This window comes from Lepisma saccharinum, chromosome 6 (assembly GCF_977018435.1).
Source record: "Lepisma saccharinum chromosome 6, izLepSacc3.1, whole genome shotgun sequence".
NCBI classification, from domain to species: domain Eukaryota; kingdom Metazoa; phylum Arthropoda; class Insecta; order Zygentoma; family Lepismatidae; genus Lepisma; species Lepisma saccharinum.
Window position 1 is genome coordinate 43448004 of NC_139234.1, and position 20428 is coordinate 43468431.

General features: G+C 40.7%; 1 protein-coding gene across 1 annotated transcript in view; it reads left to right on the forward strand.

Annotated features, from left to right (window-relative positions):
- The window catches only part of LOC145988719 (metabotropic glutamate receptor 5-like), a 229603-nt gene that overhangs the window by 36023 nt on the left and 173152 nt on the right, over positions 1-20428 (forward strand). The window contains exon 2 of the mRNA XM_083123827.1: positions 14698-15500. Coding sequence (XP_082979953.1) covers positions 14831-15500 — 670 coding nt within the window. The 5' untranslated portion in view covers positions 14698-14830. The remainder of the gene's footprint in view (positions 1-14697; positions 15501-20428) is intronic.

Here is a 20428-nt window from a genome sequence, read left to right on the forward strand (position 1 = left end):
ACTAAGGAAATTTTCTATACGTGTGTATCGGAGTAAAGACTCTATTGAGTATACATGTGTATTAGGGTGGTCCATTATAATATGGGCAAAAAAAAAATACGATTTCAAAGCATAGTTGCTAATTTTGTTCCATTAGTTCTATACATACTCTGTGCAAAATTTTGTGGAAACATAAAAATATTTTGAGGTCGCTCAAAACCCTCAAACATTTTCCACGCTATATGCTATATGAAGTATCAAACAGTTTTGCATATACAGTAGAGTCTCGTTTATCCGACCTTAGCTTATCCGACATTCCGTATTATCCGACATACCACCGGAAAAAAATATCATAAATCGGCAACAAGAACTGCAAGTTGCGAGCGTGAGCGTAGCCTAATCTATTTTTAGTTTCTCTCGACTCTACCCTGTGGCGCGCCCACGCAGTTAATTTTTTCTGTATTGTTGTAAAACATGATTACTGTATTAGGTTCATAATGTGTAAAATTATAATATTAGTTTAACGTTTAATAGGCTTTTTCTTAACACCTCCCTATTATCCGACATTTTCACTTATCCGAAGTTCCGCCGGCCCGTTTATGTCGGATAAGCTACACTCTACTGTATACCATGTTGTTATATAACTTAAAACAAATAGGTTATTTTACATTACTTATTAGCGTTCACATATGTTTATTCGATTTACTAATAAGATGAAATAAGTGTATAAAAAAACAACAGTGGATAAAAAAGTCCTGCAACATAATTACTTCAGTTTGAGTCAAAGCTTCATGGAGAGCAAATGTAGGGGACTGATTGTGAAGAAGAAATTTAGAAGGTTCTGTAGAAGTTAATATTTTAATGAACTTCATCTACCACTCAATTAATTGTTTCATATTTGTGTGTTCATATTTTGAACAAGTTAGGTGGGGGGGGGGGGCTGGAGTTGAGGTGTTCATTTGAATTTCTTGCAATCTTAGATTCTATCAACCTTTAGGACAGGAAGTTCACGATACTTACAGCAGCTATTAGTGCTACAACTAATGGCAAGAATCTTGACAGTCGAATACTATAAGGTTCCACAGTGAAGCACAAGCGAGCTGCCCATCAGGAAATCATTGACAAAACGTGTACGTGAGGAAGTTTGTAACACCTAAGAACTTCCCTTAGCCTTGTACTGGGATAGTATGTTGATGAAAGATAGAACAAATCAATCGAATCTGAAAGCAATTGTGGATAGACTTCCAGTACATACCTGTTACAAGTTACGAAGGTAGCAAAATACTAGGTTCTGCAAAGATATCATCTGGAACAGGATAGATGGAAAACCATTCAAGAGCTAGCTGCTCTTTTGGGAGGTGGTTCATGACATTGTGTGCATGGATTTCGATACAACAGCCTCTAAAACAGTAACGATGAGAGGTGTCTGCATTCTGTTGGAACAATGCACTGCAAGAAATTTGATATATTTAGCTTGTAGGCACCATATCCACAAACTGCAAGGAACAAGTTGGAGGCCCATTTGCAGTATCTTGGAGCTGAGCTGATTAGAGAGATGGTATCTTTCACTTAAGGCTTGGGATGAATACTGGAGTTCAAGATGCATGAAACTGATAGACTCCCAAAGCTTGGAAATAAAGGGTCTGTTTGATTTGATTAATTCAGTCTCTCGTTGCATCTTCTTGTGTTGATTTCAGGTTCCAAAATGAACCGAAGAGATAGACTGACTCGCACAAATTCTAAGAAATCAACGCAATCGTTGTCACGATACTGTTGAACGTTTAGTGGCTCTTATCTCCAACTTTAATGAGTCAATAACAAGGAAAGGAAGTGAAATAGAGAGCCTAATTCAGGTAGTTGGGCACCATGGAAGTCATGTTTCAGACGCTTGGTTTTGTATTTTATAGAAGTTGATAATGATATGAAAAATCTAAATTTAATTTATTTTTGTGACAAATTGCAATTCTGAGAAAATAATTGTATTTTGGAGATAATAATTCATTTTATAGTGCAAATAGTACAATTTATTTACTAATTTTTGAATGATGTAAACGTCACATATATCCCATATACGTTACGTATACATCCTTATGGCAAAGCTTCACGTCGCTTGAGCGACCTCTAAATTTTTTTCCAATTTGGCTGAACTTTTGCAGTAAACTATGTTCATGGGAAAGGAACAAAATTAGCAACTAAGCGAAATTAAATTCGATTTCTTTTGACCACCCTAATGTGTATAAGCAATCATGATGTTCCTGCTAGAATTGTGATCAGAACTGTAACTGCAACACACCATTGGGCTAACTGAAAGAGATCGCCGACGTGTTGCCCGCCTAGTGAATGCAAATCGCTTCCAAATCAGGCAGGAATTTCGTCAGGCAGTTAGCGACGGTCTTCGTAGGACAGAGCTGAACCTGCATACCAATTACAAGAAGCGTATGTGTCAAAGCTTTCACTGAAGTTTAAACAACATCCGTTAAAGTAAATGTTTGCATTAGTGCGAACCATGAAACGCATACAATATATGAACATTCAGAAAAGTTTAGTATCTTTATGAACCGGGATGCAAAATATAGCAAATGCTAGGTATTTGCCTGTTAATTATGGCGTTGCCATCGGAGGAACAGAGTTGAAACTGATTGGAGGCAAGTTGCACAGTGGTTCAGATCACATTTAAACGGTTCCAGTCCCGATTAGCCTATCTGTGTATAAAGTAGGCTTAAAAGAACAATCTCTACATATCCATCCAACTCTCGCTTTTGATTGCACGCGCGTGTGTGTCTGGTGCTAATTCTAGAATGATATGATATAGAAGATTTCCCTTGTAAGCTGTTTGTATTATGCAACATACTGAGTGATACACTAAGACTATGTCACATTGGCCTTCCCATTGCCCACCAGCTGACGACGGCTCTGCTCGAACACTTGAGGCTCTTTCGCCTTCCCGGTAACGTCATTGCCGCCGTGTAATGAAGGGGCCCCGGGCTCGATACCCGGTCGAAGCACATAGTGATTTGGATCGCACTTTAAAATGTAGGTCCAGTCCCTATTAGCTTCTCTGTGCATAAAGTGGGGTTACAACGAGAACTCTAAAAAATCGAAGCTATTTCCACGCCCCCTATTGTAGTTAGTTATGTCTCTGACACACACACACACACACACATACACATGAAACTATCATGAAAGTAAGTTAATATATTCATACACACAAATCTCTAAAAGTGTATGCTCTACAAAACACTAAAGAAGATTGAATTGGTGTTTTAAGTCCACTTTATGCACAGATAGGCTAATCGGGACTGGACCTACAGCTTAAAGTGGGATCCGAACCACTATGTGCCTCCACCGGGGATCGAATCCGGGACCCATTGATTACAAGGCGACGGCGCTACCACTGCGCCATCGGGGAGGCCACATTAAAGAAGAGAATTTACATTCCACTTTGCGTGTATATACGGCTTTGATGTGTTGGGAGATTGGAAACACTGTCGATTTCCTCTGCCCAATACGATACCCATGGTTCGGGTGTATGTAGTCACACGGCGTTTTGAGCTCCCTCGTCTAGTGACGTCACGATAAATGTTCTCGTTGTTACGTTTAGTTCTCAGCATAATACAGTGGCGGCGATTAGGAGGGCGAGGGGAGCAGTTCCCCCCACACTTTTCACCATCTTTGCCCCCGTACTATGCTAAAACTTATCTAACATGTTACATAGGGAAATAAACTGTATTTACCACCACCCCACACACAGAAAACTAAATGCATCATATCGATTGATGAACCGTAATACATCGATTGATGAACTAAAGTGTGTTTTGTAGCTTCTTCAAAGAATCAGATTCATATTTGATGCATTTTGGAGCATTTTTATATGTGGTGAAAGAAACACCAAAGTGCATCATTTGATTCAAGTGAGGATTTTTTTCAGTCGAGATGCACTTCAATGCATTAGTTGATATTCCTTGATGCACCTTCCTGCATCTTTTTGGATGATGCACTTAAACGTTTGGTATGAGCTAATGACTTATATAGCTCAGACGAAACGTTTAAGTCCATCATCAAAAAATATGCACTCTGGTGCATCAAAACGCATCAGCTATAGCATTAAAATGTATCTCCACTGAAAGAAAACCTCACTTGAATCAAATGATGCACTTTGGTGTTTCTTTCACGACATACAAAAATGCATCAAATGTGAATCTGATTCTTTGAAGAAGCTACAAAACACACTTTAGTGCATCAATCGATATGATGCATTTAGTTCTCTAAGTGCAGTTTTGGCGTATTGTCCCCACCTCCAGTTTTGGAACCCAATCGCCGCCACTGAGCATAAATAATACATTTTTGGTCAAGTTCCGAAATATTGCAGTGTATTTCTGCTAAGAGAACTAAACCTAACCAAACAACGAAGGCATTCCGCACTGACGTCACTAGACGAGGGGCCTCAAAACGGTGTGCGACTAGTGAGACCCATGGCTCAGTGGTTCAGGGACGAGTGACAAAGTAGAAGTATTGCCCCTTCTCGCGTGGATTAATACATAAAACACTGCTGCAAAGTTAAGTTGCCTTCAAGCATGGAGTAGGCGAGGAGGAAGCTCTTAGTTCAGCATGTATGACACCAATGATAATAAGTAATCGTCAGAAACAAGACGTGCACACCAGAACACAAGTGTTGCGATTGGCGGAATTATCCGTCGACAAAAACTGTGCCATTATCTCTTGCCTGAAGGCCCTGGCTCCAAGTGAAGGTCAGGCCTACGCAGTCGTCATTCCTTCCACCCTGCAAGGCCACGTTGATTGTAACTTCCTGCTTGGCTTACTATCAGTGTCTACAGTGCAGAAGTCATTGGAGATATGATACGATGAACTTTCAACATCAGGCCGGTAAGTTTTGCGAATGTTACTCCTTGTCCACGTGTGCTTGTTATTGTTATCGATTTCATCATCATTCATCCTCATCGTCGCGATTAGCCAAAATTGAAGAAAAGTGACGTAAAATAACCAAATCAATCATTCAAGTGTACCAATGTAACAAAACGTGTCAGAACCTAAACGCATGGTCTATACTTGAAGTGCGAAGAGAAATTACCGTACACGCATATCTGGGAAGTAAAAGTTATTATGTAGAGAAGTAATATTAATGGTAAGGTATAACGTTTTCATTTTTCTACGTATTTGAAAATGTAATAAAAGTGTTAGTTATATATCAGATAAAAACTCAACTGCAATTGAAATTGAAATAATATCAGTCTTTGTATGCAGTGCCATCTATTAGACGTATTTATTCATATAGTGATGCTTTCTTGAAAATGAAGGAATGATAATATATAGAGCATTTTCCTGTTTATTAAATTGAAAACCATAATTTTTTTTATCGTTTTCTTACAATACAACACAAATTCATAAACATACTCGTATATTTACTCAATGATAACTAGGATTGATCACTAAAAATAACAGAACATCTTCAATTTCTTAAACTTTCCTCACTCTGTGGAAATATAAAAAGAACAGAGAGAGAGAGAGAGAAAGAAGTGGAGAGGAAGAAAGAGAGAAATAAAAAGAGAGAACGAAGAAAGAGATTCAATGGAAGAAAAGAAATGATTGATTGATGTATTTGATGTATTTTACTTCGCTTTTCTGCTCCTTTTGGCTAATCGCGAAGATAGGGATGAGTGATGATTTGATGAAATTGATGAAGAGACTTTCACAATCCATGTTCATGCTAAAGCGGGATTCGAACGTATAAAGACTCGTAGAGCGCTGTGCTAACCACTCCGTCACGGAGGTGCGCAGGCAAACAAATAGAATGTGAAAGGCCACGAGGAAGAAAGAAAATGAGAGAGAGAGAGAGAGTAATTGAAGAAGAGCAACAAGGGAAAGCCTTACTCTTGCAAATTATCCTCTTGAATACACATGCTATGAGTACCACACAAAATATTCAGAAACTTGATATGGTATTGGTTTCGTTGTATGCCTTTCTAGCCAGTATACAGTGGACCTTCACAAGGTATATCAAAGCTATTAGGTTACATAATTTGCTCGACATAGTGCGTTTGGTACATTTATAAAACAAAACTAGAAAAAAAATGTGCTTTGTTGGCCCTTCCAATAGAAGCACCAGTCCTTTGTGTTCAAGTATTTCTCCCGCTTTAACTCTCCCATTTTTCATGCAACTCAGAGGCGGATTCTCCAAAGAATTCCAGCAAGACACTGATTCCCTGTTGCATCTGATTCATTAACTGCAAAAAGCGCTTAACCATTTGATATCGACACGTCTTCCTTCTGGGATTAATTAATATCATTTTAAGTACCAAAATGGTAAGGGATTATCTCATAAAATGGCTGACACTGTTCTTTATCCCACTGCTGACGCGATTGTTGCAGATGCGTAAACACAAACATCGAATTTGGTAATGAACTAGCTGTTTGCGGAAGGTTTGCATTTGACAACATTACGCCTCTTCCCCCCTTTTCACTTCTTCGTTGCTAATGCGCTTATCCGATGTTCATTCTGGCACCAGTTGGAATTGTTGAAACCATACAGGTCATGTGGGCATGTTCGTAAAGCCAGAAACGCACATGTATAATTTAACGGTCATCTGCCTATACATACATGATGTGTAGATCTGTGTAGTTCTGTGCTTGTTTCCGGTGATGAAGTCCTGTTATGCAAATCTGGTTTGGTGGACGACCAACCAAATGAAGTACTTCATTTGTTGCTATGATGTTTAACTCTCCGCTAGTGTGTATAATATCCATCAGCTACATATTACTTACTTGTACATCCAAAGACACTTGCAACCAATTTTCTAAGGGTGGGGACATAGGTGGATGTAGATTTTTCTGGGAGGGGTACAGATTATGTTGTAATGATATGTTACACATCGTAGCACTGGAAATATGATGTACAAATTTTTCTTCATAAATTCCTATTACACACTTCTAGGGGTTGTAGAGGAAACTTAGTAGATCAACTGTTGATAAGGAACCCCTTGTCCGGAAACGTACCGTTTTGGTACTTACAGATGAAAAGATCACCTAATTTCATATCTCCCGCTTTACCTGCGTCACTACAAGAGCTGGTCGATGTCGCGACCCTGAAGTTCGTTGCAAACAGTGTACCTCCGAAGGATGTTTGTTTACACAGCTCAAAAATACTTGGTGTGTGGTGAATCGTGTCTGCTGCAGCCAGAACTCATGCAACCAAGTCTTCCTCCGACAATACAGGATTCTCATAAACAAGACTCTTCATGTGGCCCCATACGAAAAAGTCAAGAGGAGTTAGATGAAGCGATCGTGGTGGCCAAGGAGTTGGTCCACCGCTACCTATCCACCTGTCCCTGTATGTTTGATTGAGATTAGGTGTGAAATTTAATCAGGAAAAAATGCGCCCGGGAAAAATGCGCTCTTGCAATAAAAGTGGGAAAAATGCGCCCTCCCAAGAGTAACCACATTAGAAAGTGGGAAAAATACGCCCAGCACACATGCCCTTTACCAACTAATCCATTGAAGGGTTGGAATTCCCGGTTATCTAACTCTGTTCATTTGTTTGCTTCTATCGCACACCTGGTAAGCTTTCCAATAACTCAGCAGTCATTACCAACCCATCTCTGGCACAGGTCAGGTGTGTGTGTGTGTTTGTGTTTCTATCATCAGCTCAACAGATCACAAGTGCAAACTGGACGTCGCCAAAACAGAAGTCCGAATTAAGCGAGTGACAGCTATAAAAAGCGAACAAGAGAAGGTGACGAATCTATGTCTAAGCTCTACCAGGAAGAAATGGGTCCCTTGTTTAATCAAGGATTCGACCTCGTGGCGGAAGTTCCTGTGTACTCCAGCTTCAAACGCAGCATGAACTATGTGAGGAGGCAGGTACAAGGAGATCGTCGGGACCCGAATTCCAGACAGAACATTGTTTTATCTGAAGAATACCTGACGTACATCCAAAAAATGTAGTAAAAGATCTTCAACGGAGGTCACAAGATATGGTAATACAAATGTAAATAAAAACTTTAATGAAATAAAATACAAATTACAACATATTAAATAAAAATTACAACATATTAAATAAAAATTACAACATATTAAATAAAAGTTACAACATATTAAATAAAAATTACAAAAGTAAAATAAAAGAAAATATGACAAAGGACATCATCTCCAGCTTCTAAACACGCCAGAAAAGAGAATATTTTTACTGTACTTCAAAAAAAAATATTCACGTCAAAACAATAACAAGAACTTGCTTTAGGGACAATTTGTGGACAGATACACAAATTGGGACTGGATCTTCAAAGTGGAGTCCAAACCACTGTAAAATGTATCACCACAAGGAAACGATTTGATTATAATGTGACACCATTAGTAGATTTTTGGAAGTGGAAGTAGTTCCAGTTTATTTGTATTAACAATGATTACAGAAAGGTACAAGCTTTGGAATTAATTTCCTCAGGGGACACTACCAGAAACATGGGAAATATTTGACATAGAATGCTCCCGCTTTGTGCCCTGTTGCATTGTAATTAACAAGTCAAGGATTCGATTTTAGGTGTAGACTAATTTAAGTGTCTAGTAAATTTAGCGTCATAAATATATTATATTTGTGCTAAAATTTGTGTATTTTACTGTCTGAAAAAAGGATTGCTCGAAAATTGTTCGTTATAATACAATGCTCTGAATACTTTTTAAAATATTAATCTTTCGTATTGGGAAGGGGACGTGTCCCCATGCCCCTCCCTTTAAAACTTCCAATGGATAGGGTGATACGGCCTAAAATCTTTCTAGGTCAATGTTAATTTGCTTTGTTAATTGGTTGGAGTTGGATGGAGTTCTGTATAGGAATGTACGCTTTAGAGACATGCATTAACTTGATGTTCATATTAAAATGATCTGCGTGTATTATTAGGCTACTTCTATTAGTATTTTGTTATTTTGCGTCTCTGTTTCTACCAGTTTTGCCTAATAGCGACAATGAGGATGAGAACAGAAAGGGTATATATAAAAAGATCTGGAAAGGGGCAGGGAAACCAATGCACTGACCTCCCGCTGAGTATCGCCATTCGCAAGACGTTTTGTAATAATCCGTTGAGAGGCGCTGAGAGGCACCACTCACACTCTTGCTTCCACTTATTCTGCAAAAAAGAATAAGAGATGGCGCTGCTGAATTTCACCGCTGTCGAGGTCAAAAACTGACGTCACCAAACTACCCCCTCCCCGGAGGGATGGGGGTTCCCGAGGAAACTGCCTCTTATATACCCTTATCTGTGGTATGAGTGATATGTTGAAATTGATAAAGGGGGAGTTACATAGAACACCCAGGGTCAGGCCGAGACGGTGTTCATTGTTATTATTACTACCATGGTTGGTAATATAGCAGCTTTATTGATCAATATAGTTTCTTTTGACAATGATTAGAACAAAGATCCCTTAACTCTGCGTTGATCGAAAACGGTCTCTAGTTCCGGGTGTGTGGTTTTAATGTCGTTATTTATCAAGTATTATTGTGTTGTCAACGCCTTCCCTCTGTCTAGCTGAGTTTCTAACCTTCCTCTTTTACACCGTCATTTTGTTTTCAGTGTTAGTTAGCTCTTCGAGCCGCTAGGGGTGATTCGTTGATGCCCCTTGCTGTCTGAGTGCTGCATTGCGCGACTGGAGAAGGGAGAACGTGATTTTTATAATTTTATAGAATTTCAATTTTTATAGTTTTATAGAATCTCGATTGTTGATAGAAAAGATCTAATCGTAATATTTGAGGATTTGGTATTTTACACCATTAATTTAGTATATTTGAAAAACCCGATCTCTGGTACTGTGCGCGACTATCGACATAATTTTTCTTGCGCGACCCACGAAGGAAGGGTTAGAGACTGTGGTTCGAAACTAAGCCGCGCGTCAGGTCAAGTTTGCAGCATGTTTTATGTATTAATCCGCTTTTGATCATCCATGCCAGTCTTACCTGAACCACCGAGCTCTTCGTATCGCAGACAATGAGAGAATCGGCAGTATTGCCAACCCATCAACACATCAAAACCCGTACATGCATGTCAAGTGGAATGTATTTCTACTTCTTTAGTCTCCTAAACCACACAATTTTTAATTTTTAAATCACTTTCTGTGCATAAACTGTGTAATAAATGTGTTATTGTTTAATCGCGAGATATCTTCGAAACATGAGGGTGCGTGTGCAGGGGAGAATTAGGTTGTATCGAGCGATCAAAAAGAAAGAAAGTAAAAGTAAACGACAGGCGTCCCTTCAATTTATGGTGAGTTATTGCTTTTGGTTTACAAAGATTCAATTTATTAAAAAGTTTGTTGCACCATATGCAAGCATCCGTTCCTTTTAAGACATATAAACTTGAAGTTTATATACCACAAAAAACAGCGTGATTTGTTATTGATGGTGTTATACAATGTACCAGTTAACGACAAGTATGATACGTAAAATAACTTTTTGAAAATCCGGAATGTGCAGTTCAATTTTGTATTCAAAATTAAACTTATTTTTTGCTAGAGAAGGGCATTCACTTCTCACAAAACTATGCCATTTGTGCTACGGATTCCTTACAATACCGGACCTCCCCGATGGCGCAGTGGTAGCGTCGTTGCCTTGTAATCAAGGGGTCCCGGGTTCGATACCCGGTGGAGACACAGAGTGGTTCGGATCCCACTTTAAACTGTAGGTCCAGTGTACTGTGCATAAAGTGGACTTAAAACACCAAATCAAACCAAAACCAAATTATCCTTACAATACCAGAAGTTACTGTTTGCGCGATAATATTAAGGGGGTGCTTCGCAAGGATAATTTCATGCAGCAAGCACGGGTGTTCTTTGAGAATGTTACTTCATCAATTTTTCACATCATCACTCAACCTCATCTTCGCGATTAGCCAAAAGTATCAAAAAAGCTAAGCAAAATAAATCAAATAAAAAAATGTTAAAAATAACTTTTTGCGAGGAAGAAAGGTTCCGGTATTCTCCATTTTTGTGTGCGTCTCTTCGTTTTCGACATAAGGACTACTGAAAACATTGTGTTATGTTCATAAATGATCGTGCATCCTATACACATGCACGCCCGCGCACATTTATTTTGTTAAAAATGTCATTAATCAATTTTATTCTCAATTTTAAAACGCGCTACGACGCCAGAGGTCCTGAATTCGAATCCCGGCCTGGGCATCAATGTGTGTGAGTGTCCATTCATCAATTTCATCATATCGTTACTCATCCCTATCTTCGTAATTAGCCAAAAAGTGGCATTAAACCAAAGTAAAATAAAGCACATATAAATTTTAAAAAGGAGCCTCATCCAAGCAAAATATTATCTTTGTTTCAAAGTTGGTTCATTCATTCACGGTACAGTAAACAAGCGTGTTCGACAAAGCCTTCGTTGCTGCCAATGTGTGTAACAATAAGCCTCTCCCCCTTCCCAGTCGGCTGCTTTAATCAAGTGCTCAGCCCTTGAACGAAAGCCTGGCGGTGGTTTCGCAAAGTGGTATCCTCCCACGCTTTATTCAAAGTGTATCCCGCGTTGACCCATGTCTCGTCCAAATATATATATATATATATTTTTTTTTCGCGGCAGTACCTTTTTATAGCGCGCAGATACTTGTGTCGTCAAACAACAATATCTTCCCTCTCCAGCAACACAGACGATCGTTTCCTCCTACTAAACTCAAAACCCAAATCATTCAACACCCGACACACAGTTCGAGCGCTCATCGGCGGTAAATCACTCTCACTTCTTATTGCCTGCGACAGTTTTTTTGAGGTTGGAAGTTCATTGAGAAGGTAAAACTCGTGTACTTTCTGGCGAATAACTCGCTTGGAGAAATCATCCAACACCACCATTCTTGAACTATTTCCTTTAGCAAGGGGCCTCTTCTTGCCTGGTGTTTTCATATTGCCCGTTTTCAAAAAAGCACTCTTCGCGGCGTAAATGGAACGTTCACTGACACCTGTCAACACTGACGTCATGCTCATCACCTCACGTCCTCTTATCCGGATATTGTTGCCTTAAGGATGAATATACATCTAAAACAACTTGTTTGGCTTGACTTTGGAGAGCTTTCCCTCTTGAATGCTGCCTAAAATAACATTCGGGGGAAACCGCGCGCTCAACAGGAGACCTCGATTCAGCCATTCTCGTTGCTGTGCAGCTCGATTACCAATGAATGACAATAAATGTAGGGTTAAAATTGTACGGTCTGCAACACTGGTGTCAGACGTATTGGTGATTCCACGCGTACTTCAAACCGTCTTCAAGTCCACCTCGACTCACTCTTGAGTTTAAGTGTTCATTGGCCGCTATCGACAGCCTAGTTGGCGATCTGCGGTTCCAAGTTCGTCTGCTCAGTGATTGCAACCGAGCAGGTACATATCTGCTAATGTATATATTATTTTGTCTACATGTTATAAATCTATTAACTGTTTCCTTGCAAGTATGCACCTATGTCGGAATAGAACCCGCCTCAACGGAACTATATTCTGCGCACACTTTTGGATCTACATGTGCGAAAAGTTGCTGCAAGGTTGAATTGACGCGCGGCTTAGTCTTGTTTAGGAGACCCTTTAACTCGAGGAGCTCCCGCCGGCAGTGATTACACACTTTTGTGTGTGTGTGTAAAAAGAGAAAAAAGTACACTCTCAAAATAGAATTTTCAATCTTCTGATTGTAGTTTGCTTTGATTTTATTTTTGCGCATTCTCCCGTAAATATTGGCAACGCTTGATGTTGTCTGGATTAATTAGATTGAGGCATTAGCACGTATTTATATTTGCGTTTTCAGCAGATTTCATATTTCCTCTTTATGCACACGTTGCTTCCGTTTTATTTGCTCACCTCCATCCCTAACCGGCTTAGTCTCTTTTTTCAGGTTGGGGTAGTTTCAAAAGGAATGATAGCAAGAGAGAGTTGTAGTTAGCTAACTGTATAATATACAGTGAAAGTGAATTGAGATTTGGTTGTTAAACTTGTTCATATTCGGTAATCTGGTTTAAAAGATGTAATCCTATTTCACAAGTTGATTTAGAACAGGTTTAATGAAAATATTTATTTCCAAAAGTGCCTTTGCCTCTCTGATGGATTGGTTATCACAGCGTGTTACAACTGTAGGGGTCCAGGGTTCGAATCCCGGCCTTGGTATAGGTGTTCTTTGTGTGTGTTTCTTCATTAATTGCATCATATAATCACTCACGCCCATCGTCGCGATTGGCGAAAAGTGACAGAAAGGCGACGCTAAAAAAGAAAAATCAATCAATCAATCCAAAGCCATAGGTGCTTTTGTTTGCGGCGGAATAGAAGAAATTACGGATGTGGAAATTTCCAGAATACCGTTAGTCTAGGTAATGAGGCTCTTTTCTTGTTACCGTAATTTACCTGGGAAGTCAAGGTAAGAGCAGCAAAAAGGAATGGGTGGACATGAAATGTAAATTAGAGAAACGGAAGAGAATGTTCTTTTTCGTCTGGGAAGTTTCAGAACTGAGGAAAAGATGGAGAACATCCTTTGCTACCTTCTTGGATTGTCAGACTCTGTAATTGTCAACCTATCATTTGAATATGCTTTATTATCCTTATGTCTTCCTCTCTCAGCTTCTCTCATTCTCTTCCCCTTCTTTCTCTTTCTGTTCCCCCTTCCACCAGCTCTCACTCCTCTCTCACTTTTGCCGTTTCACTCTTTTCCAGTCCCCATTCCTTCTGCCTACCCTCTCTTTCTTCAAGAAAGCATTCAAGAATCTTCGAGAAGGTAAGATCTGGAAACGTAATACCCTCGCATTATCTTCATCTCTCTCTCTCCTCTGAGCTCATTGATCATTCTCAAAGTTCTTGCCTTGTGGCTGGTGACATTCTCGAGAGCCGAATTTCAAGAGAAGAAAAATGATCTTACTTTTCCCACACACCTGAGAACGCATTTCAAGGCCAATTTCTATTCAATCACACAAGATACACTTGCATTTATTACACTGTAAATAAATAATAAACCGAACAGTCATATTTCAACACAGTCGATACAATGTATGAGTTTTTGTGGTGAAATGCTGATATTTTTATGGTCATTCATTATCCACTTGGAATTAAGGTGTGTTAAACGTTGATCAAAATATAGGTGGACCTCCTGAGATGAGTGTCTATGTCGTGTGTTTATGTAGTGATGGCGTGTGAAGAGAGGAAAAACGTTCTCTCAAAAGCCCTTAACAGAAGAATATGTTCCCTCAACAATCCAAAGAAAACTACACGAATGACTATAATGAATTGTTAGTTGGCTAAAAATCATTAAATATGGGAAATAATATCTTAGTGTTAATACGTAATATGATCAAATTAAAATCAAATCGACTTGCTTATACTGTGGCTATTTCCATTTCATTTCACAGTCTATGAGTAGTAAGAAATACCTACTTTAATGAGACACATATAGAAAAATGTATACATTTTAGGTTACCTATTATTGAATCACATAGGCCCATGCTATTGGATGCAGTTCAATTAACTAGAACTTCTTGTAGTTCTGATATTTGTTGAGGTACTGAAATTTTAATAGATGGCACCACCGTTGTAACTTTGGTCTTCAGCTTTCCAATGATGAATAAATGGAGTCAAATTTCGTGAAATTTGCAGGTTACGTTTATGTAATAATTTCGTCACAATGAACTTATTTAAACGCTTGTTTTACAATGTACAGTTGGAATTCTATTCAACATAAAATTTCTTCTCTTTCAGGTGAAACTATTTGGCTACAAAATATGATGCATCAATCAGAAGCTAATGTACTCGCAGCCAAGATGTGGACGGGCGTCGTCGTGCTAGAAGTGCGGCAAGCAACTCGAGCGGAAGCAGTTCGCCTCCCCACATCATGAACGGCCTGTGGGTCCTCATCCTCTCCCTGCTCCTGCTTGGCTGGTGCGACGCGGATCCGCGACAGAAAGGGCCGGCCATCGTGAAGGGCGATTTCGTGATCGGGGCCCTGTTCTCGGTCCACCACCAACCAAAGCAGAAAGGCAGCAGTTCTCTCACCTGCGGGGAGATACGCGAAATGTACGGTATACAGAGGGTCGAGGTGACTTTCCAAACGCTCGATCGTATAAACAGCGACCCGACGCTTCTGCCGAACATCACGCTGGGGGTTGAGATCCGGGACTCGTGCTGGTATGCTCCGGTCGCGCTGCAGCAGAGCATCGAGTTCATACGTGATGCGATCGCACCAGAACCGGAGGGTAAAGATATCCGGTGGCGGAACGCTAGCGATACGTGCGCGGCGCTAGTCTCGAAGCCCCGTCAGAAGAGGCCCATGATTGGCGTTATTGGACCCGGTTCGAGCTCCGTTGCGTTACAGGTCCAGAATCTTCTGCAGCTCTTTCATATACCTCAGATCGGCTACAGCACGACCAGTAAGGACTTAAGTGACAAAAGACGGTTCAGCTATTTCATGCGAGTGGTACCCTCCGATTATTTCCAGGCTCAGGTTATGATTGACATTGTACGGAAACACAACTGGACCTACGTGTCTGCGGTCAACACTGATGGTAAGTAAAAAATGTTCTTTCCATTATTACATTCTTGTTTAGTGTCCATGTTTCTCTTACAGGTGAGGCGCTCCCTTCGGTTAGGGATTACTACGTCACGCTCACTTGCCTAATCTCGTTACACTGTAGATTTATGAGCTGATCCTTCTCAGGACGTTGATGAAGTATATTTTACCCAAGGTTTATTGAAACACCACACTATTATCGTACACAGTTTCACAACCATCTGAGCTTAGTACAACGATATTTGCAAATTGTCTTCTCTATCAATCCGTCTCGACTTATCTCCCTCATTCTGTCAAAGCTGCCACCTTGGATATTGCGACGACAGTGGACCTTTTTTGGACTTGCCCACTTGCACGACAGAAGCTTTGCATCAAGAAGGGTTGTTGGTTCTGATTCAGATTATTGGCCGAACCGAAGTTAGTGTTGAGCATTGTTTTTTCAGTCTATTTGTGCAAAATTCAGAGGTATTGTTTTTAAACTGGTTAATAAATTATATTAATATCATGTTCATTGCTGAAAACCATCGTTATACACTCCTCACAAAAAGTTTACAATATGTTATGTTAGACAATACAGTAGGTTACATACCCGACTTTGAATGCAACAACAAGGGCTCCCGGGTTCGGTACCTGGTGGAGACACATGGTGGTTTGGATTCCACTTTAAACTGTAGGTCCAGTCCCGATTAGCCTTGCTATGCATAAAGTTGACTTAAAACACCAAATCAATCAAATCAATCAATTGAATGCAACAACACATGGTATCTGTCTGGTGGACGTTCTCCTCTTAAAAAATAAAAAAAATACTCGACACGTCATGTTCTAGTGAAAACACGGCGAGTTTGAAACACTGACTACGGGGTTACGTCATCTAACACACGGAACTTGTTGTGCCTAATATAACATTATTCTAAACTTTTTGTAAGGAGTGTATAATATAGTTTGAACTACAGGAAACTCAGCTTGCATCTTAATGACAGGAATAATCATAGGTGCGCATAAAAATATTATAAAGGCAGGGAGGCTCAAAACCTTGTCCCTATTATATTTTTGTTATATTACGTCACATTTCTGTTACTTTCGGTGAATTGCGATGAGGATGAGTAATCATACGATGAAATAGATGAAGGGACACTCAACAAAGAACACTCATACCCAGAAGGGGATTGGAACTCGGGACCCTTGACACCCTGAGCTTACCACTCCGCCATGGAAGTCGGCCGAAATAAATTAAGCAAGACAGAGAGTGTCTAAATGAGAGAGATCGAACGGAAAGGAAGTTTGAGAGGCAGTAAAGAAAAAGGCGAAAATCTACAAAGGTATATAAAGGAGAAAAAAACAGAAAGGGTAAAAAAAAAAAGTACTACTATAGTATGGGGGTGACACCTATAAATCATATATTTCGCACTTTTTACATTGCTAACGTACTATTATGGAATGCGGAACATTTCCTAAGGTGAAATAATGCATTTCTAACTAAGATAATGTCTATTTCTTACATTTACGAGTACTTACTGTTACTTGTTATTTCGATTCTGTAACACACATTATGGCGACAGTGTTCTGGTTTATCGCGCGTTGTGCGAGTGTTTTGTCGATTTATGCAGTGTTGCAACCTCGTTCACCGGAAAATACCTACTTTCGTGCCCGGATTTGAAATTTTGGTAATACCTCGCAAACCATTGACGTTAGCCTCACAAACCATTGACGTTAGCCCCACAAACCATTCATGTTAGCCCCAAAACCCATTCATGTTAGCCCCAAAAAACATTTTCCGTAATATTAGGTTATGTTAAGTTAGGTTAGGCAAGCATAAGTAGTGCACTATACCCGGTTCTAAATAATCTTTTGGGGCTCGAATCATCATTTGGGGCTCAGTGTTGCCAACTCACCCCACGAAAATTTCACCAACTGATATTTTGAAGCCTTTCACGGTGTATGTTAACCTCACAAGCAGTGTTGCCAACTCGGGCGAGGCGTAGCCTTTCACGGTGTATGTTAACCTCACCAGCAGTGTTTCCAACTCGGCGTAGCCTTTCACGGTGTATAATTTTTTAGCTTTTTTTTTTGTGTGTGAGTGTACATGTGTTCGGGCGAGGCGTATCCTTTTACGGTGTATGTTAACCCCACTAGCCTCAGCGTACATGAGAGTTCTGAATCTTTTTTTTGAGGCTCGAATCATCATGTGGGGCTCGTCGTAGCCTTTTATGATGTATATTTTGAGGGCACAGAGTTGGCAACACTGTGGCCTATTACTGTAGCTTTTTATGAGGGGCCTATGTGCGCCCAGTGTTGCAAACTCTGTGGGCCTTTGTTGTAGTTTTTTATGATGTATATTTTGAGGACAGAGTTGGCAACACTGTGGGCCCCTTACTGTAGCCTTTTATAAGGGGGCAATGGGCCCCCTGTTTACATCTGGCAACACTGCCGTAGATCCTTTGACAGTGTTGTTAACCTACTGGGTTTTTCACTGTAAATTTTTATCAAAGGGCCTGAGGGGTTCATGTATTTTTTATGTCTGGCAACACTGTTGGGGGCCTAGTGTTGGCAACACTGTGGGCTCTTACTGTAGCCTTTTATGAGGGGGACCTATTGTCCCCTTTTTACATTTGGCAATTTTATTGGATGTTTCTTTTTTGAGGCTTGGGTTTTGCCAACCCATCCGAAGAAAATTCCACTATATGATTTTTTCACTGGCTAAGCTAACCTACAAATAGGAATTGGCAACACTGACGAGGCTCGAATCATCATTTGAGGCTCGAATCATCATTTGAGGCTCGAATCATCATTTGAGGCTCGAAATCATCATTTGATGCTCGTCGGTGTTGCCAACTCACTCTACAAAAATTCCACTATATGATATTTCGAAGCTTTTCACGGTGTATGTTAACCTCACAAGCAGTGTTGCCAACTCGGGGCGAGGCGTAGTTTTTTATGGTGTATGTTAACCCCACCAGCAGTGTTTCCAACTCGGCGTAGCCTTTCACGGTGTATAATTTTTAGCTTTTTTTTTTTTGTGTGTGTGTGTGTGTGTGTGTGTGTGTGTGTGTGTGTGTGTGTACATGTGCCCGGGCGAGGCGTAGCCTTTCACGGTGTATGTTAACCTTACTAGCAGTGTTGCCAACTTGCTTTACAAAACACTCGCTGAAATGGCGCTCGCTGAAATGGCGCTCGCTAAAAATGGGCGCTCGGGGTCAGATCTCGGAGAGAGGTTAATTTAACCTAATTTTTTTTGTACGAAGCAAACATATCCCACTCCCTTCTTCCCCGGCATGCGTAGGGGGTAAAGAAAAAGGGCTTTGCTTTTCCAACGCTGAAATTGGCTTGCTCGAAACGAATCGCTAAATATAAAATAAAATAACAATGCCTATGAACCTGTTTGGCTTCAGGAAGCAGGCTATGGAGGCATCCGCCCAAAGCGCACCGTCGCCACCTGCAAGCTGGGACCTGTTACCCTCCCTATTATCTAAACTCAACGGTTTGTTGATTATACACTTGAATAGCATCCTGACCCAGTACGACGAGGATGTGGGCAAGACTTTCTACATATTCAACAACAACTTGAATTATTACCAATTCCCCATCTCCGGCAAACTGCAGTTTGACATGAATCCCGAGAATAAAGGAGAGGCCAAAATTTCCTCCGGCAAGAACATCTATCGCATCAAACACGATAGGATGAACAGTACCACCACGTACGATGTATCTGCTGGCGATCGCCTGTACATAGAGCTCTTGGACGACTACGACAAACTCATCCCTCTTTTCATAGAAATGAAAATTAGCTATCCTATAATAAATAACAATAATGCCTAACGATATTTTTGGCCATACGAAACGCGACGACCATGGCGACGAGCTTCTCATGCTCGACGTCAGGGTCAAGAAGCTGCGAAGCGATCTGCAGGCCCTCCAGTCCACGCTCAACTCCAGCCTCCAGTCCGAGATAGCCAGCTTGCAGTCTCAGTGCTTGGACCCTGTACTCAAGATTGATGCAGAGCTAAAATCGCTGCTGCAAAAATACACCGACCTCGCGTCGATAGACAATCTCGACAAGCTGGCACTGAGTGTGGGCAATCTGCAGAACGAACTTCTGAAGCTGCAACAAACGCAAACCTCAGACGTTGAACAGCTGAAACAACGCTTGCAGGATCAAACAAGCAACATCCAGACCGAACTGCAAACTATCATCCAAAGCATTAAAACACAAGGCGACTACGATCGCGTGAACGCTAGTATTGCTAAATTGCGCGAGCAGTTTCAATCTTTCGAAATCCCTACGTTGGAAAGCATCAAGGCTGAGCTTCAAACGGATGCTTTGCATGCGGCCATCAACGAAGTAAAAACTAAACTCCAAACGCTGGAGGATTTTATCAACAATCTACCGTCGTCCAGCGAACTGAATGCCATTGTCCGTAGCGTGGCCAACATCAAACTCCAACTTGAGACCTACGAGGATTTCGGAAAGCTGCAAGGCACCATAACCCATATTGAGGATGCTCTTGCTGCCATTAGAAATGATCTGGCGAACGTTCACGATGAGCTGGAAACCAAACTGCCGGGCATCAGGGATACACTGGCCAACGTCCAACAGCAAATCGCCAAACTGGAAAATCTGAATGCAGAATCCGAGTTGTCTCATTTCCATCACTTGATCGACGACATACAGACTAAGTTGGAAACCCTGCAACAATCTACCCCCACCCAGGATGACATAACGCAACTGCAAGAAGGCATACGTGCTGCTGCCGATGCCTCCGAGTTGGACGCGGTGAAAAAAGCTTTGGAATCGCTCCAAAACACGGTGGCCACCCTGCCTACCTCTCAGGAACTGAAAAGCGTGAAGAGAACTCTCAACCGAATACTCAAATCCGACGACATCAAAAACATTCAAACCGAAATTGAATCGATACGGGGGTCTGT